General features: G+C 42.7%; 1 protein-coding gene across 8 annotated transcripts in view; it reads left to right on the top strand.

Moving 5' to 3' along the window:
* The first annotated feature begins 2324 nt into the window (after window positions 1-2324).
* ARHGAP12 (Rho GTPase activating protein 12) overlaps window positions 2325-23754 on the top strand; it is a 142138-nt gene continuing 120708 nt past the window's right edge. For 7 of the 8 annotated variants that reach the window (XM_048837746.2, XM_048837745.2, XM_048837742.2 and 4 more), the window contains exons 1-2: window positions 2325-2435; window positions 10441-11191. In XM_048837746.2, the coding sequence (XP_048693703.1) occupies window positions 10523-11191 (669 nt within the window). In that variant the 5' untranslated portion in view covers window positions 2325-2435; window positions 10441-10522. Of the gene's footprint in view, window positions 2436-8878; window positions 8897-10440; window positions 11192-23754 lie in introns of those variants that run through there. The other variant, XM_075125965.1, reaches the window with a different exon arrangement.

The following is a 23754-nucleotide window of genomic DNA, read 5'->3' as shown; positions in this document are numbered from 1 at the left end:
GTTGCTATAGCCACATGTCATGTATGGAAAAATATACCCCTCGTGTCAAAGGCAGCATATGATGAAAGTAGTCCCATGATATAAGAAGTGGGCAGGGGGACTTGCAGTGAATTGGAGATTGATGAGGCTACAATTTTAGAAATGTTTGGTTGCTTAACACGAAGCCAGTGAAGTGACTGCAGGGAGATGATTTTCTGAAATCGTGGGTGTGTGTACATAATTACGTAGTGAAGGGTGCATTTCCAAAAATGGTGCAGATTTTCTTTGCTCTTTATCAGGCTTTTTTAACCACACATAGAGATCTCTATATTTTATACTACCATCTGTGCTAGTGAGTGATCTTATTGTGTGCATAGCGGTATCAGGATTACTTTGACAGATTATAGGGATACTGCAAGAAGAAGGATGGCAGAATGGATTAAACAGTGTATGTGTTTGCCAATTTAACATTATTATCTACATTCCTGGCTAAAATCAGGGCTTACATTAGCTAAAGATATCAGAAGCTTAATGGTCCGGGGGTCAGCATTTACTTAGCCCCTACTGCTAGACAAGGATAAAACTTTTTTTGAGTTTCGCTGATTGGGGAAATGTGCATTATTTTGACACAGCGAAGTTGGGATATGCTATAGGACAAAGATCTCCTCGTTAAAACGTGGATCATGCAAAATGGGTGGTAACCTGGGGAGGGAGCTGGATAGACTGGGGGTTATTATTATTGATTAAACACTTACAATGTACTTGCGCACTGTACAAGGCACTGAGAAGTTAAGGCCAAACCCTCCCAGAAGATTTTACAATCTGAAGGACAAAAAGAACAAAATGCTCAGGGGGATGCAGACTATGCAATTAGCACAGATTGAGTGTCTGACGTGTGAGTTATTCAGAGCTTACTCCATCTCTAATGGGATGTTGGGGTGCAGAGGGCATTTGCCTGAGCTCAGTGTGTGAGCCGGATGATGGGGAAATTTGAATGAGGAGAGGGTGAGTTCCAGTGCGCTGGGTTTTGGAGATCACAGAACACCTAAAGGTAGCAAGACAGAGGGTAAAACCCCGCCGTGGACTTGTCCAACTGGATGTCTTGTGCCAAGAGAGTCATATCACATCCAGATAATGCCCTAACCCAGTGGCGGATTAATGATTTTGCCACCCCTAGGCCCTGAAATAATTGCCGCCACCCCCCCCAGCAGCTCCCCGCCTCCCTCCCCCTCAGCTCACCTCCGCATCCTCCCCTGAGCGCGCCGCCGGGCCCTGCTTCTCCCCGCTCCCTGCCAGTGCTTGTGCGAGAAACAGGTTCGCGAAGGAGGAAAGAAGAGGGGGGAACGCGGTGCACTCAGGAGAGGAGGCGGGGCCAGGGTGGGGATTTGGGAAAGGGACGGGGCAGGGAAGAGGTGGAGTTGGGGCGGGGACAGGGGCGCGAACTGGCACCAGGGGAAGCAGCCTCTGGCTGCTATTATAAATTTGCCAACCCTGCAATTTTGTCGGCCTAGAGGCGTGAATATGCCGCTGACCTAACCCCTCACTCCCCCCTGCAACAGGGACTAAGGCAGTATTGGGCCAGCAGCAGCGAGACCTAAGGCTGGACACCTTGTGCTCTGACCTCTCCATCCCACTGGCTCCCCTTTGCCAACCACTTCCCCTCTCTTCCATCTCCCCGCCCCTCACAGATCCCCACAATGCCCAGCTCCTCTCCCTCCTCAAAGCTGCTCCGCCCCACAACACCCAGCTCCCCTCCAACCCCCACCCTGGCTCATCTCCTTTCCCCAGGTTCTTTCTCTTCTCCATCTCCCCTCCCCACCCAGCTCCCCTCTCTTCCTCCAGCTCCCCACCCCATCTGCCCTCCTCACCCCGCTCCCCTCTTCCCCCAGCTCCCCACCCCCCCCAGCTCCCCTCTTCCTCCAGCTCCCCACCCCAACTGCCCTCCTCACCCCGCTCCCCTCTTCCCCCAGCTCCCCTCCCCACCCAGATCCCCTCTCTTCCTCCAGCTCCCCTCCCCACGCAGCTCCCCACCCCCCATCTCCCCTTCCCACCCTGCTCCCCTCTTCCTCCAGCTCCCCTCCCCACCCCCCATCTCCCCTCCGCACCCCGCTCCCCTCCCCACCCCCCATCTCCCCTCCCCACCCCGCTCCTCTCTTCCTCCATCTCCCCACGCCCTCATCTCCCCTCCCCACCCCGCTCCTCTCTTCCCCCAGCTCCCCACCCCGCACAGCTCCTCTCCCACCCCAGGCTGCCCATAAGCGCCCAGCTGTCCCCGCCCCCTGGCACCTTTCCTCCCCACGTCCCTCGCGCCACCCTCCCCCGGCACGTGACGAGGGAGCGCTGACGCCGCGCCGTGCCCCGGGGGAGCGGCCACTGCACCAGAAGGAGGCGGCGGCGGCGGCGGCGGCGGCGGGAGCCGCCGTGCTGAGGCGGGAGCGGACTCGACGCCTACCTGGGTAAGGCGGCTCTGCGCAGGGGGCTACGGCGGGGCAGGGCGCGGCGGCGGCGGCTCGGGGGCAGCCGGGGAGCGCGGGGACCCTGCGGGTGGCCCCGTTGGCTGGTGGGAGGCGGCTCCTCCCGGGGCGCCCCCTGGCTGGCCGCGGCGGGAGCGGGTCTCGGACGGTGCCCCCGAGTCCGTTCCTGGGGGAGCCTGGGCTCCGTGTGCCCCCCACCCCTGTGGGGCCCGAGGGCGGGGGTCCCAGGGGCTGCCATGCGGGGCCGAGCTGGGGAGCCGCCTGGGCCGCTGCTGGGACCAGCCGGTTGCGAGGATCCCGATAACGGGCAGTTACGGAATAACCTGCCCATACGGGAAGTTTCTTCCTGGCTCCTGCCAGCGGCTGGCTTGTGCCCGGAAGCGTGAAGGCACCGGTCCCTCCTGCGCTGTTGCCCAGGGGCCGCTAGACCTGTGCTGTGCGGGGCTGGCTTGTTCTGTCCCCCCAGACCTCCTGGGGTTGGGTGGGGGCAAAGCAAGTGACACCCGCTCTGCAGCCCCCTGCCTCCCCTGTACCGAGAAGCGGGCTGCCTAGCCCAGGCTGTGAAGCTGGCCGAGAAAGACTTCCGTGTGTTGAAAACGTGAAGTGTTGTTTTTGTGTGTGTGTGTGTGTGAGGGTCATTTCACAGGCTGTGCTCAGTACCGTTCGGTATGTTTTTCGTAGACCTTTGTGTATGTGTTTTTATACACTGCACATATATATGCTCACAAATGAGTCAACGGAGCTATGAATGTAATTTTGTTTCACCTGTTAAAACGACTCCTAAGGCTCAGATCAAAACAGCTTAAATGCTAATTGAGATGGTAGCCATTACTGTATTTTTCAGTTGTCCATGTTGAATGTGGACTCTTAACATGCCCTAAAATAGTTTGAATGTTGCTTGTTTGTATGATTTAATCATAGTGTGCAGACACAGATTTGCTCAGCTATTTATAGCTTATCATTCTACTCAACAACATAAAAGTGCACAGTGAAAGGCAAGGGACTGATGTTAGGCTGCGTGCTCATTAATATTTACGGTTGGTGAAAAGTGGCTTTTAAAAGTTGCTTTGACAATGATTTAAAATATACCATGTACTCAGAAGTCTCTAGGCTGAGTTAATAGACAATTATCAGGAAATTAGATGGTTACTTGTTATGCTTTTAATTTTTATGGAAGTCTAAACGCTTGGGGGGGGCTTATTCTGCTTGGGAATTACATTTGTTTCCTAATACTAATGATGGTTTATGTCTGAGGAAGGGGGTAGAGGATTAGATCTGTTTTTTAAAGGGCCTGCAAGTTCCTACTGTCCACATTAGCTGTTTGTGTTTCATATATATATGTGCATGCTAGCTTGAAATGATTTTGCCTAAAATTCTGTACAAATAAACTGATGCATGTTGTCAAGCAAAACTGTTCTGATGAACTTCAGTATCTGAAGTTCATTTCTAACAGGGCAGATGTGAGGGAAAATTGTCTTATAGAAAGTATGGACTTGGGAGATTCTGTGATGACCTACTCTGAAACTTTAAAAAAAGAAGTAGCTCTTTGGATATTGTAGAGGATTTCTTCAAATTCTGCTTCTAACATGAACACTTACAAAATGCAGAATATATTGCCGACTTCCTTTGTTATTTCCCTCAGTCTCTGAATCTATCGAAAAGCTTGAAAGAATGATCAGCTAATTTTTTGTTTTTAATCATGAAAAATAAGAAATAGTGCCTCATTGGAGAAATTTGAATAAAATACTAAATTCATCCTGATATAATAAGAATTACACAAAGGGTTTAATTCTGTCCCCAAACTAAGTATATCCTGGGACCATATTCAAGAAATGCTGTTGGAGCAAATATTTTTGAGGTGCTGAAAGGGCAAATTCAAGGGGAAAAACATCTACTATGTAGAGATAATTGGGTGGATTTTATATTTCATTTGGCCTTCAGTTGGTAAGAATTTGACAAATGTTCTCAAATATGGTTTCTGTGGCTGACTTTCTAGTTTGTGCAGCAATATCATTAATGTATTCATTGTAGCTGTAGGGAATAATGCTTTTCAATGAAATATCTATTGCAGAGGTGGTACAAGAACCAAACCATTGTTTCTGTGTGGATCACATAAACAGTGGCTATTGTTTGGTTTTAGTTTTTCATGGTTCAGTTAACCTTTTTGAGAGGTGAAATGTGTGAACCTCAGTTTCTTGACTGTATTGTAAATTAAAATGTCTTAACAGTAGTTCTTCAAAAATACTCCTAAAAATCTAAGTATTTGTAAAACCTTTTCTGATATTCCCCAAACAACTCTTGGGAAAGGAGTCCAGTTCATAGAAGCTTAGAAATGCAGTCAATACACAACTGCACTAACTGCTATGACAGCAACCCAGCAACCACACATGGGGAGATCTTTGTTCTTTGTGTAGCATAGTGCTGATATTTCAAGATGGGAGGTGCTGTGGAATCTGGGGAAGTAGCTGAGCTATATAGAGTACTTATTTCAGGCCTTATCTGAAAGTTGCACAGATTTAACTAAAGGTGTGGTTTAAAATCAGTTTAAACTTGTGCAAGTCTGTGTAGTCACACTTATTTTAGTTTGAGAGCCTTGTTTCAGTGTAGATTAAATTTTTTTTAGAGTTTTGCTAAACTGAAATAAACTACTATTAAACAATCTAAAAGTGTTTACATGCAAATTTATACCAATTTTAAGTAAACTGGTTTAAAAAAGAAACTTTAGTTATATTAGTGCAAATTTGTGCTTAGACAAGGCCCTAGATTTATGGATGAATCTCTTCTGGTAGGGGTATGTGTCTGATAGTGAGGGAATTGTCATCATAAACCCATTATTCCATTAAAATTGGAGAAGTCTTTATGAGAGAGACTCTAAATTTTGGACCTGAGGCCCCTGAATCATGGCTAGGAGAGGGCTTTTTTCCTTTCAGCAAGTCATAAAACCTACCCAATATTGAGTATGTCCTAACAGAATTTAACGGATTCACTATCACAACACAATCACTATCTCTGTGTTGAGAAGTGTTCCATTTCCCCCAGGAAATGGGTGACCTAAAAGATTCTCTGCATGAGTTCTTAATTTTAAAAATCTAACTTAATATATTTTAACTACTTCAGTTCCTGTTATATAGGTAGTATAATTGTATTCTGCATGGTACATCACTTTAGGATGGCACAAATGCCATGTAGAGTGCGGGAACTTAATTACTGCCAGACTGCAAGTATGTTGTCAGTCTTTTAAATGCACTCTGGCACCCAGGCTTTCTTTGACCAAAGAAACAAGTATAGATGCTGATCTCGGTCCTGTTGTCAATGGTGAATTTTCTTACTGACTACAGTGTGATCAGTGGGGATCCATTCAGTAACATTAATCTCGTGAATCAGATTTCCCGATACATTCAAATATCAAAGCCTACAGGTGTACATGTAGAGGAGGTTGCTTCAAGTAATACTTAAAACACATACACTGCACTTTCTTTCTGAGGATCTCAAAGCACTTTACCATAGTGGGAATGTATTATCATTTTACCGAGTATGGGTGGGGGTTGCGGGGAGGAACCGAGTGACAGAGAAGTTCAAAACTTGACCAACTATATCACTTTAGACAGTGACAAAGTCAGGAATAATTCAGGAACTCTTAACTCCATTCGTATATGCTCGCTTCTAGACTACACTAGCATTACTTGTTTGGAAAGGATAACTAAAATTTTATCATTGAGATTTGACAATACTTCCTTACATTGAAGTATCAGAAGATGGGCATTCAGATCCTTGGAAGGGCACAAATTAAATCAGAATCCTTTACTAAGGTAAGAATCCACTAGTGGTGCTACTATAGTTCAGAAAGTCTGTCTTCTGTGGTAGTGTTCATAAGAATGACTGTATATACAATGTGTGGTTTCAGAGTAGCTGCCGTGTTAGTCTGTATTTGCAGAAAGAAAAGGACTACCAGTGGCACCTTAGAGACTAACCAATTTATTGAGCATAAGCTTTCATGAGCTACAGCTCACTTCATGGGATGCATTCAGTGGAAAAAACAGTGAGGAGATTTATATACACACAGAACATGAAAAAATGGGTGTTACACACTGTAAGGAGAGTGATGATAACACCCATTTTTTCATGTTCTGTGTGTATATAAATCTCCTCACTGTATTTTCCACTGAATGCATCCGATGAAGTGAGCTGTAGCTCACGAAAGCTTATGCTCAAATAAATTGGTTAGTCTCTAAGTGTATATATACAAAGAAGAGGAGTACTAGTGGCAATCTATTGCATTTTGGGTACGTGTGATAAAGAGCATTGAATTATTTTGATGTTGAGCATTCACAGGATCCACTCATCCTGTTGGTGGGAAACCGAGTTCCAGGCATCCCTATTGCCTTTCACTGTGACAGACAGAAATGGGTCTTACTTACTAGCTTGATCTTGACATGAGCATCTTATAAACCTGCATTAATGGCTCAGTCTAATATGGAATGCACTGATAATAATTAACATGATAATTTCCTTTTCTGTCTTGATAGTCCGTGGTACTCAGACTACTGCAGAAACCTTCATGGGGTGCTTAATGCAGGTCCTTTGACTTAAACATACTGCAATGTGAATGATGATGAGAGCTGCCATCCCTCTCCTTTCCTTAAGAAATGGGACATGAGACTCTGATACTGATAATAGAGTGGTGGGATTGAACTCTCTTCAGGATTGTTGACTTGTAGTTTGTCTCTGCTCCCATAATACTGTGAACTTTTTTTTTTTAAAGCAGGGACAGTAGCTTGTATCAGTTTCCATCTTGAAATAACGTTAAGCATTTTGGCTTCTTATGTGAAGTTTAGCTGTTTGTGATGGTGGGGTGCAACATAAAATGATAACAGCAGTTTCTGTCAGGTGTTACCTTGAAGCAGGGAGCAGCAGTTAGCTGCTGTGAAAGGGAGCAAGCAGTCAGCTTGGAAGAAGCACTAGGAACAGTAAGATTTAATAATTTTAAAAATGGAATATTCCTGTGAGAAGATTTTGAAATTGGGCTGAGGGTAAGAATTTGCTGGAAGCTGGGACAGGAAGCAAGATATTCCTTAAACATATGTAAGTCATAGCCAAAACACCAAGAATTCATAATGGAAGTCTGAAGCTGCAAGCAGAAGGGCAAAGAGGGGGAAAAAAATTACATGTGGAGATTGGAGCTGTGCAGCTGAGGAAAGGTAACAGGTGATCCGAGTTCCTTTGCTGTAAGACCTCTACTTTGATGGAATAGCATAAAAGCTATTCACTTTTTAATCAAAACCATATAATTTTGATAGAAACTTTAACACTGACACAGACATGTACTTTATAAGCAGAACATCTACACGCACAATCTTAGGCAGTATTTTTGTGCTCTTTTTCAGTTTTGTTTGCCTGAACATAATATCTTTTTATTCTGTCAAGTCCCCCAATAAAATCATAATTCTAAGTTTATGATGCTGTTTTTGCACTGGAAATGACTGTAATTAAAAAGTCACTCTCATGACATTTCAGGGTGAAGCAGAAGAAGGTGGATTGTAGAAAAAGATACTTGCTTAAGCACCAGTGGCTCCTTATGGACCTCACTACTATGAACTTAGCTCTTTCAACCACATTGGAAGTTTAATAGGAAATAAAGGTGCACAATACATTGAAGGATCAGAGTTACAATTAGCCAAACTGGCAAAGGGAAAAGGATTTGTGTTGTTTTGCTCATTAGAAGAGCCCGCTTCCCTTATTAAAATTTCCTATGTTTGCATAATTAGGCTCCAATCCTGCAGTCACGTCTGTATGGATGGACCCATGTCAGTGTAGAGTTGCATTGATTTCATTCTCTTACAGGGGTAAGCCCATGCAGTTCTGATTGCAGGCTTGGGGCTTTCAGGAGCTCAAAGTTTCTTAAAGAATTTCTATTCCCTAAGCAGTGTGTTCAATAAACTATACATTATTTTATACTTTTTACTTTTTAAAACAAGTATTTTAAAGAAGCTAGCATTGGTTTTTAGACTTTCTGCTCTCTTTTAATGTGTGTTAATCTTTGTCTAATGCTAATCTTAAAATTTCTTGTTACTAATTTTTTATGCGGTGGCCAGACTAAATTATCATCAGTTGCTCTTTGGAACTCAAATTGTCACTGGATTATGACTAATGCTATAACAGGACTATTAAACAGAGTGCAAGGGCAGATATATATTTGGTTATATTGCCTGGACTATGAGAGACTGAAAGCCCTTTCCAAATTTTCTGTAGAATACATGCATCAAATTAGATAGTTAAAAGAATTAAACATGAGAAAATAAAAAAAAAGGCTTATTGTTTGCTCATTACCCTCCTTCCACATTTCTTGTTGGTTCTGTCCTCTTACTCTATTTCCAGTGTTCTCTTGTTTGTTTTGTCCCCTTCCCTTCTAGCTCTATCTGGGTTGTGCCACACTGTCTTGTGAGGTAAGTAATTAGAGAGTGCTTTAAAAAATCCCAACAAATTAAATTGTGGATGTTTTTAACTGCTTCTAACTGGGCTAAAACCCAAAAACTAGATTGGGAATTTAAAATATCATTTAGAGAGAGATGAGCAAATAACAATCCTAATTAATGGTGTCATGGATGTTGGTAAAGCACACTTAAATCTGCAAGCAGGCCAGTTGCTCCATTATGAAAGCCTGAGTGGAGGCATTATGCTCTGCATGTGGAAGGGAGAGAGTTCCTTGTAGAGGGATCTATTTGGCCAATACAGAAGAGGTGTTAGTAGCCCTTGAATGGAGTATCATCAAGCCATCCTTGCAAGGATTGCTGGCCTGTCACAAGTTTGTTGGTGTGGGGGGAGAACGATTAAGGGGACTAATGAGTAATTCTGGGAACTCTGAAAGGGGCCTCAGAGGACTTCTTGGGACCAGAGAAAGGGCGGCAAAATAAGCAAACCAGCCCGTCTCCTTCTGAAGACTTAATTATAGGAGAAGTCGCACTGTTCCATGAAGAATTTTAAGCTTGTACGTAAGCAAGCGATTGACTCGAGCTAAAAAAACCACTGATCTTCTTTGCTAAGTAACAGAAACAATAGGCTTAATAGGTAGCTTGCAGATAGTAAGAGGGTCATGAGCATAGGAGGGTAGAAGTTGTGGCTAGGGTTGCCAATCCTTCTGGTTTCTCAGGGACTCTTCTGGAATCAAACTCTATCTCCTGGAGGCTACTGAAGCCAAACCAGGAGATTTTAGGTGCTAAAAGTCCGGCGGTGTAGTGGGGCAAAGGCAGGCTCCCTCCCTGCCCTGGCTCCACACCGCTCACGGAAGCAGCCCGCATGTCCCTGCGGCCCCTTGAGGGCCCAGGGGATCTCCATGTGTTCTCTTCTCCTCCTCTTCCCCCCCCCCCCCCCGTGCCAACTCTGCAGCTCCAATTGGCCGGGAACCGTGGCCAGTGGGAGCTGTGGGGGTGGTGCCTGTGGGCGGTGCCGGTGTGTGGAGACCTCCTGGCCCCCCTCTCTATGAGCCGCTGCCAGAGGGATGTGCTGGTTGCTTTTGGGAGCCACGAGAGGTAAGCACCGCCTGGCCGGAGCCCTCACCCCCTCCTGCCCCAGCCCAGAGCCTGCACCCCAACCCCTCCCAAGAGCCTGCACCCCCTCCCAAGAGCCTGCACCCCCTCCTGCCCCCCAACCCCCTGCCCCAACCTGGTGAAAGTGTGGGAGGGTGAGGGAGAGCAAGCAACAGAGGGAGGTGGGATGGAGTGAGTGGGGGGCATGGCCTTTGAGAAGGGGTGGGGCGGGGGGGGCAAGGGTGTTTGGGTTTGTGCAATTACAGTTGGCAATCCTAGAGATCATGGTTTCCATTGTTTTACTTTCATAAATAGGGTCTCAGATATGATCTTAGTTTTCTTATCAAACTGTTACTACTTGTCGAAAGACTTAGATAATTAATGCAATATGTGGTATTAATTTTGAAACCACTTTTTCCTCAGACATTTTAGGCAATTGACTTTTGTTTTTGTTTTTCTTATAGCTCTATGGATACAAACAGAAAAAACAAGTCATGATGTGCCTTACCTTTCGCCTGGAAAGGTGAATATCTCTTTCAGATAGAGATGGCTGACAAAGCTGGAAAGATCCTCCCAGGACCACTGTACATTGAAGTAGAGTATGATTATGAGTATGAGGCAAAGGATAAAAAGATTGTGATAAAACAAGGGGAGAGATACATTTTAGTGAAAAAGACTAATGATGATTGGTGGCAAGTCAAAAGGGATGAAAATTCCAAGCCCTTCTATGTGCCAGCACAGTATGTGAAAGAAGTAACACGAAAAGCACTAATGCCACCTGTTAAACAATCAGGTGGTCTGCCAAATAGCTCTTTGAAACTGATGCATAGTTTACAGAAGTCGACAGAAAATGTGAACAAGTCTCCAGAGCTTTCTAGTTTTGGAAAATCCTCTCCAGTTCAAGTGTCTGGTCTGGTTCGTGATGCCAATCAGAATCTGGGCCCAGATAGTAGCCCAGGTCAAAATCTTGGCCTGAGCCTGGACCTTGCCCAAAATAATGGAAAACTTAACAGTGAGTTGCAGTCCCCAAAGGTTTCCAGCCAGTACAGGTCTCTGTGTGTGGGCCATTTCACTTGTCCAGAACTCATGGAAATAGAGAAGACCAGCTTCTCACATGAACAGTCCTGTGATTCAGCAGGGGAAAGCTCAGAAAAAGTCCATCAGGATTCAGAATCTGGAGATGAACTCAGTAGCAGCTCCACAGAACAAGTGCAGGTAAGCTTGAAAAGGGTCTAAGTGGATTTTTTTTTTCTTTCTCGATTATACATCTTTGATGTAGTTTACTACGGTTTTTAGTTTGCTTCCTAAGTAGAAAGAATAAGAAGATTAAGGTGAAATCTTCATTTCATATTTTTCATCTCATCTAGCATGGCATTGATTTGTCAAGTAAGAAAAACTGGCACGTAGAATTTATTTGTAACAAAAAGTACTTTGCTTTGTGCTCTTATTCTCATTTACAGTGTCCTTGGATATGAATGGCATAGAAGAACTTCAATTAGAACTATTTTTTTCAGTGTTAAACGTGTAATTAGAGATAATGTGAATTTAAGCAGTTCTTAGTGACTCTTTCCTAGAGGAAGCAAGCCCAGTGTTGTTGTTTTAAACTTCTGGGATCACTGAACTTTTTAATCCAGATGCATGTGATTGTCAATAGCCACTGCCATCGATTTCTTATGTATATTGCATGTTGGTAATTTGTGAAGTATGGATAGGTGAATGTAATCAATAGCTTAGTGGATATGAAATGGTACTGTTAATGTTGACAGTGTGAAAATATCTCAAGAACATTTCTATCTAGCTTTGAAATTAACTAATGGAAACTGACATATTTGAGTTTTAATTCAGAGATATGCTGAGCTGTGAAAGAAGTAATGGTGGTAAGGGTGGTTTCTTACCAAAGCCAGTTAGTGACAGCTTTAAAAAAATTCTCTTTAGGCTAAAATAGCAAACCCTGGTATCTTGCCTACCTTTGGTTATCTTAGTAGAGTCTGTGTTGGCTTACTAGGGAATGGGCTGGGGAGATCACCAGTTTCTTTCCCATAAGGGCTAGAGAGCCATTGACTGGTAATGGCATTTTGACACTATAGTTCTAGACCAGGGATCTCAAACTCAAATCACCATGAGGATTAGTACATTGGCCCGAGGGCCACATCACTGAAACCTTTTCATACAATGATATAACATTATAGTCAAAAATGAAAAAAAGAAGAGTAATATAGTATGCTATTAAAATCAATATATTAACTTTTTAAAAACTGAAGAAGTACTTGTGGCACCTTAGAGACTAACCAATTTATTTGAGCATAAGCTTTCTTGAGCTACAGCTCACTTCATTGGATGCATACTGTGGAAAGTGTAGAAGATCTTTTTATATACACGCAAAGCATGAAAAAATACCTCCTCCCACCCCACTCTCCTGCTGCTAATAGCTTATCTAAAGTGATCACTCTCCTTACAATGTATATGATGGAAATGGCCCAACTTGATTATCATACACATTGTAAGGAGAGTGATCACTTTAGATAAGCTATTAGCAGCAGGAGAGTGGGGTGGGAGGAGGTATTTTTTCATGCTTTGCGTGTATATAAAAAGATCTTCTACACTTTCCACAGTATGCATCTGATGAAGTGAGCTGTAGCTCACGAAAGCTTATGCTCAAATAAATTGGTTAGTCTCTAAGGTGCCACAAGTACTCCTTTTCTTTTTGCGAATACAGACGAACACGGCTGTTACTCTGAAACCTGTTTTTAAAAACTGTAATGCGAAGAGGGGTTTTAATAAAATATAAACACCTGTAACTATTCCTTATATGGTCAGTAACACTGATGATGATCTACACTAACAGTCTATCAACATAGCTGTAATGGCAGGAACTTTTTAAAGTAACTATTCATACAAAATACGTTGCCACTTTTAACAAACATTCTTCCCAACTACTCACAGCAAAGAATCGTACATGCTGAATTTCATACCTCAGACTGCTTGTCTAGTCCATGAGCCCCCACCTCTTTCCACCCCTTCCACAAACCCCCAGCCTCGCCTCTTCTCTGCCTGCTCTCCTGAGTGCGCTGCATCCCTGCTGCTCTCCCCTCCCTCCTGGAAAGTCCTGAGCACCGCCTAACAGCTGTTTGGCAGCGGGAAGTGCTGGAAGGTAGGTGGAGTAGCAGGGATGTGGTGCACTCGGGGGGAGAGGTGGGGGAAGGTGAGGGGAGTTTGATGGGCCGCAGGAAATAACTCCGCGGGCCGCGTGCTTGAGACCCTTGTTCTAGACCATTTTGAACCATTAACATAGAAATGTAAGGTTCTGCGTGCTTTTTCCAGTCTGAGAGGTCACTGTAAACAGTGATATACATTATCCCTCTAGTAAATTCTACATTTTCCCACTCTTGCTGTGATACTGTAGCTTCAGTACATACTGACAAACATTGATTATAGTAAGTCAATTTATCAGCACCTATTTAATACCCACAAATATTTTAGTTTAAGGATGGTATTCAAATAAGGGTAGACACTAATTTTAGAAATGAAATCTTGATTATATGGCTGTTTAGCTGGAATCAGTTGGATGAAAAGCCACAATTAAGGCAATTTTCTTTTAGGAAATTCCACAGCATAACTTGCAAAGCTTTGTTACACTGTTTGGTTAACAAGAACCAGTACAGTTGGCTACCTGGACCTTACACATGTACATTTGGATTAGTGGTACATTAGTCTAGTATCCTGACTGACAGTGGCCAGTACTAGATGCTTCAGAGGAATGTACAAGGAGCATTGTACTGGACAGTGTCTTAATAAATTGCCAAGTGGGATAGTGGCAATATTTTCTTAATCCCATTCAATGAGAGGTTGGCTTATGCATTGAATCATGAGTATTTGTATCCCCTAAAACTTTAACCAATAAAATATAACAGTGGGTGTTCTTGTTATATGTATAATCCTTTTTGATCCTACTAGTCGCCTCATCTCAAAGATACATTAGAATTGGAAAAGATAGAGAAGGGCAACAAAAATGATTAGGGGTATGGAACAGCTTTGGTATGAGGAGAGATTAAAAAACCTGGGACTTTTCAGTTTGGAAAAGAGATGACTAAAAGGGGTATGATAGAGGTCTATATAATCTTGACTGGTGTGAAGAAAGTGAATAAGGAACTATTATTTACTCCTTCACATAACACACAAATTAGGGGTCACCCAATGAAATTAATAGGCAGTAGGTTTAAAACAAACAAGTAGTTCTTCACACAACACACAATTATCCTTTGGAACTCATTGCCAGGGGATGTTGTGAAAGACAGACAAAACTAAAGCAGGGTTCAAAAAAGAACTAGATAAATTCATGGAGGATAAGTCAAGCCATGGTTGTTAGCCAGGATGATCAGGGATGCAACCCCATGCTGTGAGTGTCCACAGCTTCAGCTTGCCAGAAGCTGGAAGTGGATGATAGGGGAGGGATCACTTGATGACTGTCTGCCTGCTCTGTTCATTCCCTCTGAAGCACCTGGCACTGGCCACTGTCGGAAGACAGGATACTGGGCTAGATGGACCATTGGTATGACCCTGGATGGCTGTTCTTATGTACAAAACTGTTGGCCTCTGTTTTGAGGCATTGTGTTCTATGGGTTATGGTTGTCTCTTTTTTTTTTTTTTAATTAAGGTGGCTGCCTTTCATTTTCATTGACCCTTTTCCTTGCATAATGAGAAGGGATAAATAGGATCACTGGATTTATTTTCTCCATATTGTAAATTTTTTATATATTGCTACTATGTCCTCATTTATTTAGCCTTTGAACTGTCACACTTCTCCAGGTTTTTTTTTTAAAGTGTGATCTTTTAAAGCAACATGTTTTATCCACTGCAAACTGAGAGCAAACTGTACCACAGAGAACTAGTAAGGATGAAATGTATATTTAACTGCTCTTTCAGCATTGGCAAAATATTTAGTGGCCCATCAGCTGTTGATATAATGACCTCCAAATTCATGACCAGGATGAGAGAACCCTTTTTAAAAGGGTACTCTAGTTAAAACACTTTTTTTGGTGCTTTCTATATTGCTTTATACAATCCTACTAAAATGGGAAGAAACATCATATTAGAAGCAGCAAATCCAGTCAATTCCATTTGTAGTACAACTAGATGCTGTTAGCATTGCATGGCTGATCATGTTGTCACACTTATTTATGTTTACAGTTTAGTCTTCAGCTAATTTTGGCAATATTAGTAACAAACAAATACTTTTTCAGTGAACTGAATATGCTAATCTTCATACATTTCTGAGGCGTTGGAGAGGAAAAAGGCCAATGTCATGGATACTTCTAGTATCCACTGTGTTTGGTGATGGAAATCTTCATGGTGTTAAAAATGGTGTGACTTTTATGATTTCAGCTGTGAAAAAACATGGTTATGGTTTATTAATATTGCTGTGGAGCTGTCTTTTACTCTCATTGCCTTAGGAAACAAGCAAGCAAATATTCAATGTGGTTTGCGATTTTCTTTTTTAAAGCAGTGGAGTAACTTAATCTCATCATATGGAATCACAATCTCATTAAATATAATTTTAAATATTTGACATTTATGAGCCAAAGGGTTTAAAGCAGTGGTAGTGTTGATGTCATTGTTACTGTGTTGGCTTGGTTTAGATATTAGAAATGCCAGCCTTCTCCACTGGAATGTCCCTCATGCTTTCAATAATCAGCATTGTTCAGCAGAAGTCAGCTGTGCAGAAATTAATGGCTTAGAAAGCTGTTTTTATTGCTCTGTCTGTAGTCAGAACATGAAGTTCCAAATCTGCATACACAAATGCTTATTTTAATTTCACAAGGCAAGCCGAATCCTTTCTTTTTCATTGTGGAGTCCAGTGTTACGCAGTCTGTATCATAATAAACTTTGCAGTACTATCAGAAGTTCACATTTATCTCCTTAGATTGATTGATTCAACTTTTAGCCAAAAGCAAGAACGGTTTTATTGAAATTGTTAAAATGTACCATGCTTGTTGTCTTAAAAGATCTATGGTTTAATTATTGTCTGTAATGAGGGATTTGGGATTTTAAGATTTTCTTCAGAAAAATTGAGAGAGGAATTTATCAGCAAATGTAAACCAAAGTTTCTAGGTATGTTTCTGAAACTGTTTTTTTCACAGGTCTTAGAGTGCACCATTTCTGTAATGGTTTTAGGAAGGGATGTGTATGAGCTTGGGTGAGATGGGTATAGCCTGCTTAATACTTTTGCCAGAGCGGAGTGAGCTTTTAAGTGTCTCAGAATCTTAGAATACATTTTTATACAGTTTTTGGCATTGATATATACTATAAAGTTTTATTGCAGGGGGAAGCTTAGAATCTAATGTGCTCATTACCATGGTGTCTACCTAGCCTCTCAATTCAGTACTAAAGGGTCGATTCCTGCCTCCGATTGGCCTAGTTGTTAAATTGCCCCACTTGTTAAATTCTCAGACAAGCACCTTTGTGTACTTTCTCAAACTCATGCTTGGAAAGAGCTTTCTGTAAATGTTTGCAAAACTAACTCTCTTTCCTCCCCCAAAGCACTCCTTAAAGCTCTCCTTTGCTGTGATACCTACAAAAAACTTGACAATAGTTAGTCATGACCTATCAGGCTGCCTAGTATTGTCTCACTGTTTACTTGTACTCCCTGTTGATTAGTCTGTACCCATCTGTTCTCTTGCCTTATACTTAAATTGTAAGTCCCTTGGGGACAGGGACTGTCCTTTTGTTGTTTGTGCAGCACCTAATGCAATGAGCTCCTGGTCTATGATTGGGGCTCCTTGGCACTATGGTAATAATGATGATAATAGGCAGCTATGAAACTGTGAAGACACACTACGTTGGAGGGATTATAGTCTTCCACATTCTGAGTCTTTGCCAGTAGCATAAGTGTGGAATATGTGTGTGGGTTTTGGATTATTTTTCATATCCTTTCATCGGGGGTATTGTTATTGTGGGAAGAATTTTGTAAAGAGATGGTTCTTAAACTATACTCTTGTGAATTCTGGGGTCATCTTGTTTTCTTTTGGAGGGGAATGCTGTACCTGGGGACCAGTCACTAAGGATTGTCTCATTGTTCTGTCAGCTGCAGAGGCTCTGAAGAATGCAACTGTTGTGTGTTTAGGCTTCATAGAGAGGGGGATATAGTCCAAGTCACAGCCAGTCCCATCCGGTTGAGAGCTCTGTAGGTTAGGACCAAGTCCTTGAAGTAAAGACACTGGTAGGAAGCCAATGTAACACAGATATCCAGAAAGGTTTGGAGTTGACATTGTCAGTGATGGGAAAAGATTCTTAGTGGTTGAAATTCATATTTACTAGAGGTTGATGTGGAGATGGCAATGTGAATGCTGGGGAATTTGCTACTGAAGGCCTGAACAAGTATTCTGGTGTTGTGGCCAGGAAGAAAACATTAGATATTAGAATTATTATGGACAAAGAAGCAGTTGTAGTTGGATGTAGCCTGGATGTGTAGGCAAGGGGAGTGGGAGGAGTCAAATGAACACTAAGTTATGGGCTTGAATTATAGGAAGGATGGTGATGCTGTTTTACAGTGACCGGGGAGGGCTTGTGAGGAAACTAGTTCAGAAATAGTCACTTTAAATTGAGAGCAGGATGTGTGGGAGGAGATGCCAAAGATAAGTAGCAGTGGGGTTGGATGGAAGAAGACAGGTCGGGAGTGGATGGGAAGATCTAGGAGTCATTGACATAAAGATGATGGTGCTTGAAGCTGGGAGGGCAAATGAGGTTACCCAAGAGAAAAAGTGTGTGAGGAGGAGGGAGCCAAGGATAGAACCATGTGGGACCCCATGGAAGGGGGCGGGGAGGAAGGGGTTGGAAAAATCTTCCTCCAAGAGACTGGAATGAAGGAATATCTAAAAAAGAAGGGAGGGGAGTAAGGAGAGGAGAATTTTGTTGCCAAAGGTGGACAAGATCAAGAGAGAATGTGAATATGATAAAAAGTGTCAACAGCAGAGAGATAACGGAGGATGAGAATGAAGTAGTGTCATAGCTAGTTGGTATTGAAGAAGTAATTGGAAATCTTGGTGGAACCAATTTGGGTGCAGTAGAGAAGATGGAAACCAGAACAGAGGAGATTCAGAATGAAGTTGGAGTAGAGCCACTTGAGGCAATAGTTGAAGGTGGAATGGTCAATGAATTTAGAGGTAAAGGGCAGAATGGAGATGGGGCCGTAGTTGAATTACCTGTAGATAATTGAACACTACTGTAGTATACAATCCACTTTGTATATCTTGCTTATTGGTCAGGAACTATATAGCAGTGGTTCTCAACCAGGGGTCTGGGGCCCCCTTGGGGGGCCCTGAGCAGGTTTCAGGGGGTCCGCGAGTCATGGCTGGCATTAGATTCGCTAGGGCCCAAGGCAGAAAGCCAAAGCCCTGCTGCACAGGACTGCTGCCCGGGCCCTGATGTCTACCACCTGGGGCTGAAGCTGAAGCCTGAGCAACACAGCTTTGTGGTGTCCCCTGAAGTGTGGGGCTCCTGGCAGTTGCCCTCCTTGCTACCCCTTAACGCTTTTATATGCAGAAAAACAACTGTGGCACAGGTGGGCAGTGAAGTTTTTATAGCATTTTGGGGGGGGCCTCAAAGAAAAAGGTTGAGAATCTATTCTATAGTAACAGGTTTCAGAGTGGCAGCCGCGTTAGTCTGTATCAGCGAAAACAACGAGGAGCACTTGTGGCACCTTCTAAAACCCATGGAGTGGAAAATACAGTAGGAAGATATAACAGTACATGAAAAGATGGGAGTTGCCTTACCAAGTGGGGGGTCGAGACAATTATCAACAGGACAAAAAAATCACTTTTGTAGTGGTAATCAGGGTGGCTCATTAGGCCCGAATAAAGACTGGGAGTGGATGGGTCACTACAAAAACTAAACTAATTTCCCCATGCTAATTTCACACCTTCTTTGTCATCTGTTTGAAGTGAGCCACCCCGGATTACCTTTGATAAGTGATTTTTTTTGGTCCTATTGATAATAGCCCACTTTAATTGAATTGTCTTGACCCCTCCACTTGGTAAGGCAACTCCCATCTTTTCATGTACTGTTATATATATCTTCCTACTGTATTTTCCACTCCATGCATCTGATGAAGTGGGTTTTAGCCCACAAAAGCTTAACAAATAAATTTGTTAGTCTCTAAAGTGCCACAAGTACTCCTCATTGTTTTTGCTCTATAGTAATAAATCTTCAACAAAAACAAATTTAAACATTCAGTTCTGTTCTACTTGGCTCTTTGTCATGGCCATCTGCAGTAAAAGAATGAAACAGGAAGGAAAATGTAGTCATTTTGTTGTGAATTGAATGTTCTATCTTGGCTTCCCAGTAGCTTCTTTCTCTGTGTGTGATTAAGAGAACTGAATAAACTGGTAGAGTCATAAGTAGCAAGTGATATTTTCCCCTGATTTATCTGCTTCTGTAGTAATCTTAGTGTCTGGAAGATGTAGTGCACAAATCATTTTGGAGTTTATATTAGCTGTAAATGTAAAGCAGCTGGAATATGCCCAATAATGACAGCAGTAGCATACCTTTCTGATCACTGGAGTTAGTCTCTATTGTCATTTATCTTGAAAGAGCATCTATATGACTGTTCTAAAGGTGGTTTATAAAAACGAGTTGCACCAATTGCACCATAATTAATATTTTGATTAAAATATTGAGCATATGACTTAATCCTGTAAAGTAACTTCTGTAATGAAATCATGAGCAAGTTTGGGTACCATCTGCTCTGCAGTTATATTGTACACAAATTGATTAATAGCTTCAGCATGGAGCATGATCAGACTTTAAGGTTATGTTCTACTGCAACATGCCTCTAGTTGGCACATTCAGTTTTAGAATTTGTGTTCCCGTTTTCCACTTAACTTATGTTCTGTACCCATTTGTGATTTGAATAAGCATGTGCTTAACACTTTTTTAGATTATAGTACTTTAATGTTGTTTAACAATTCCCTCAGATTTTTAAACCTGTGTAAATTTGCTGAATCTGGGTAATCTTCCTAAGGGCATGCCTGATGCCTCTATGGTGATGGCGAGGAACTTCCTTGCTTTTCGCATCCCCTCCTCTTTTTTTGTTGTTGCGGAGTGACCCTGACTCCTTGAAAGAGCTAAACCTTTTGTTATGCTGATTAAATGTTATCTTTTCCTGTTCATAGAAAAGTTGGAATCATTACAAATATAGACAGTGACCTATTTGCAAAGATTGCTCTGTCTTTTATCCTCTTTAGTAATTGACTATTGCATAAACTATGAAGCGCTAAAGTGGATTATCAGTAGGATGTCTGTCTTGCTTTGATTAATTCTGAGTAGTAAAGATCCCACAAATGGAGCTGACTTTTACCTCTACAGTTTCTATAGAAAACGCTATAATTTTGTTTTTGATTACATTAAAACATAGTAAGTTACACATTTTTCTAAATAAAACTAGTTATGTATACTGGTAAATTTCTTTATGGGAAATCACAGAATGCTGTTTCCTCTTAATTAGCAGACTAACTTAATTAGGCCTCTAAATACAGGGGAGTTGTCAAGTTCTCTAGGTCCCAGATTTAACCTGCTTTTATTGTTGGAAATGTGCTGCTTATTCTGCTTGTCTTTATTTTTAATGCACAGGGTCCAGCAATTAGTAATTTTGAGGCGGGATATTGAAAGAATTCTATTTACAGGACGTATACTTAATCACACTGGGCATGTACACCAAATTCTAGGGCTGCATATATAGCTTGGTTAATATAGATCCCAGATGTGCCACGTGTAATATTTAAAACCCACTTAAAATAAAAGCTCTGCCAGAATAATTAACATTCTCTCTCTCCCCTCTTTCACCTACCCTTGGAAATTATGCTCTCTGTAGTAGGACAACATTTTGTCTGGTATAGTTAAGATTTTTAAAGGCAATATTAAATTTAGGACCAAAAACTACTTGTAATTTAAGGTATTTTTTGCAAAACACTAAAATGAATAGACTTGTCTTTTCTTCAGTTATTGCATCTAGCATTTCATATTCAGCCTGAAGTGTTTTCTAAGTGACTATCAGTGCTATAGTGCTATCAGTCCAGCACCTCTCCTATGGGTGTAAGCTTTTCTACACTAAATTGTCCTTCAAGTGGCAGGATTGGGGTCACCTCCGAGATAAGAGAAGTTCAATTTCCTTGGCTTCTCTGCGTCTAACAAGGGCTCTAATCATGTTCAAAATAGCTGATGTCAACATCTCTTTGACAAATTGTAATGAAACCAATAGCTCTCTTTGTATCAGCCAGCAGATGGTACTCCCTTTCAGTCACAACTGATATTCCTGTATTCAAATGAGTGATTTACAGCAGAAAGGTTCCATGTTTCATTATTATTCCTTGACCCATCCATTCCCTTCATAGTGATGCTTTAGTGTTATGAATTTACTTTTTACTTTTCCTTTAGCAAAACAGTCTCTGGCTTTCTTTTCTACAACAGCAAGTATTTTTGAGAGTTGAGGTGGCTTGATCTTTACTACAGATCAATGGAAAAATCAAACTGAGATGGAGGGAAGGCTTTAATTGGCTTTTTTTAAAATACTGAAATGGTAGTAATTTCAAGTGGTTGCATGTCTCTCAACTGAATAGATAGTTTAGTGAAATGCAAACCTACTTTTAGTATAGGCAATCTTATTTTACATTTTTGTAATTTCTGAATTAGAATTCATAGTTGAAAAGTCAAGAGAAGATCAATTTTTGTACTTGACGGTTGTTAGTACTTTGTTTCATATTGAATTTTTGTGCGTGTAAGACTCATGGTAATGTAGAACTTGTTAAGACATCAGTTTATACTGGTAAATTTGAATTGATTTGATCCCACATTAACAACTGAAATTGCTTCAGTTGGAGTTGCATTACTTGATGCCTTATCTTGGGCAGCAAAGCTGAAGTGCTTAATTTTGTATCTTTCCAGATACTCTTTGTCTGGTAGCTGAAGTCTAGAAAAAGGTTTCTCACACTTTCAGTGTGATTTACCCCATGAGCTTCCCAAAGGCTTTGCATAGTACCTGCCAGGAAATTAGTTCCTGCATCTGTGAGGATGTCGGAGGGCCAACCTACCCTGGCAAAAAATGTCTGTTAGTGCCTGGCACACACTTTTAGCCCTGGTGTTGCTTAGAGCTACTACTTCTGACCATCGGGTGGAAAAATCCATGAAAGTCAGTATGTACTGCTTTCCTCTGGGTGTCTTTTTCGGAAAAGGACCGAGAATATCCACAGCTACTCAGTAAAATGGAACCCTGATGGGGAGTGGCTATAGAGGGGCTTTGACCTGGTCTTGGGGTTTTCCAACTCTTTGGCACACTGCACAAGACCGGACACAGGTAGAAACATCCTTGCCCATTCCCTCCCAGTGGAGCGACTTTCCCAAATGGTCTTTGGTCCTGTTCACCCCAGCATGGACACTAGGATGATCATGGGCTAAACTTAATAGCTTTACCCGGTACTTAGTTGGAACTACCAGCTGTCTCTGAGGATGCCAGTCTTCCTGGTTTCCACCAGAAAGAGTTTTCTTGTACAAAAGTCCTCTTTCTACAACAAACCTGGATCAATTAGAAGAGCTGAGAGGCGGTGGGTTGCTCTGTGCCGCCATCCAAGCTCTTTGGAGGCTTTCATCTGCTTCCTGTTTGATCTGGAACTGTTCCCTTGATGCTGGAGACATCAATTCCTCATAGGATTGTGGATCTGGGCTTGGTCCCTCTGGAAGCGATGTAGGGGATGGGGCTGTTTCCATTGACTGTGAATCGCTTTCCACTGGTGCACTACGTTGGGGTTCAGGCTCCGGCTGAGCCTCTTGTGTAGGGTTATCGACTGCTGCCGGTTCAGGTTCGGTGAGGCCCTCTGGTGTTGGGGTTGCAAGTACTGGATTCAGTGCTGGCAATGGTTCTGGTGCTGGTTGTTCCTCCGGTTCTGGGACTGGCTCTGTCTGGGTCTCTGGGACTGGATCCACTACTGCCGTTGCAGACGTTGGCATGGGGTCTGGTTCCATCACCTCTGACCAGGTCCTGGTAGAAGTTTCCGGAACAGAGCTAGGCGTGACAGCTTGCTTAGCCTGGCTGCGGGTGACCATTCCCACCCTCTTGGCCTGCTTCACATGATTGGCCAAGTCTTCCCCCAACAGCATGGGGATGGGATAATCATCATAGACTGCAAAAGTCCACGTTCCTGACCAGCCCTTGTACTGGACAGGCAACTTGGCTGTAGGCAAATTGAAAGAGTTGGACTTGAAGGGTTGAATTGTTACTTGGATCTCTGGGTCGATTAAATTGTGGTCCACTAAGGAAGCATGGATAGCCGACACTTGTACTTCGGTGTCCCTCCAAGCGGTGACCTTCTTCCCGCCCACACTCACAGTTTCCCTCTGCTCTGAGGGTATCTGGGAGGCATCTGTGCCTGAGGACCTCTGGTGCGATTCCAGTGCAATGAACTGTAATCTGTTGGGGTTCTTGGGGCAGTTGGCCTTTACGTGCCCTGGCTCGTTACATTTAAAACATCGTCCAGCTGACGGGTCACAGGGCTGAGGTGGGTTGCTGGAGATGATAAGCTGGAGACTGTGTGGCAGGACGATAAGGTGTCTGGAGTGTTCCTTGGTGTGTAGTTGGGGTCTTGGGCCCTCCCTGGTGGTAGGGTGAGGTCGGAGGTTGTCCCTTCTGGTCTCCGCTCCAACTGTGACTAGTTTTTTTTCTTCTCCGCCACCTCCACCCATTTGGCTCCAATCTCCCCTGCCTCGATTACAGTTGTGGGCTTCCCATCTAGGAT

The sequence above is a fragment of the Caretta caretta genome, chromosome 2 (genome assembly GCF_965140235.1).
Source record: "Caretta caretta isolate rCarCar2 chromosome 2, rCarCar1.hap1, whole genome shotgun sequence".
NCBI classification, from domain to species: Eukaryota; Metazoa; Chordata; order Testudines; family Cheloniidae; genus Caretta; species Caretta caretta.
This window is presented reverse-complemented; position numbering and strand designations above follow the sequence as displayed.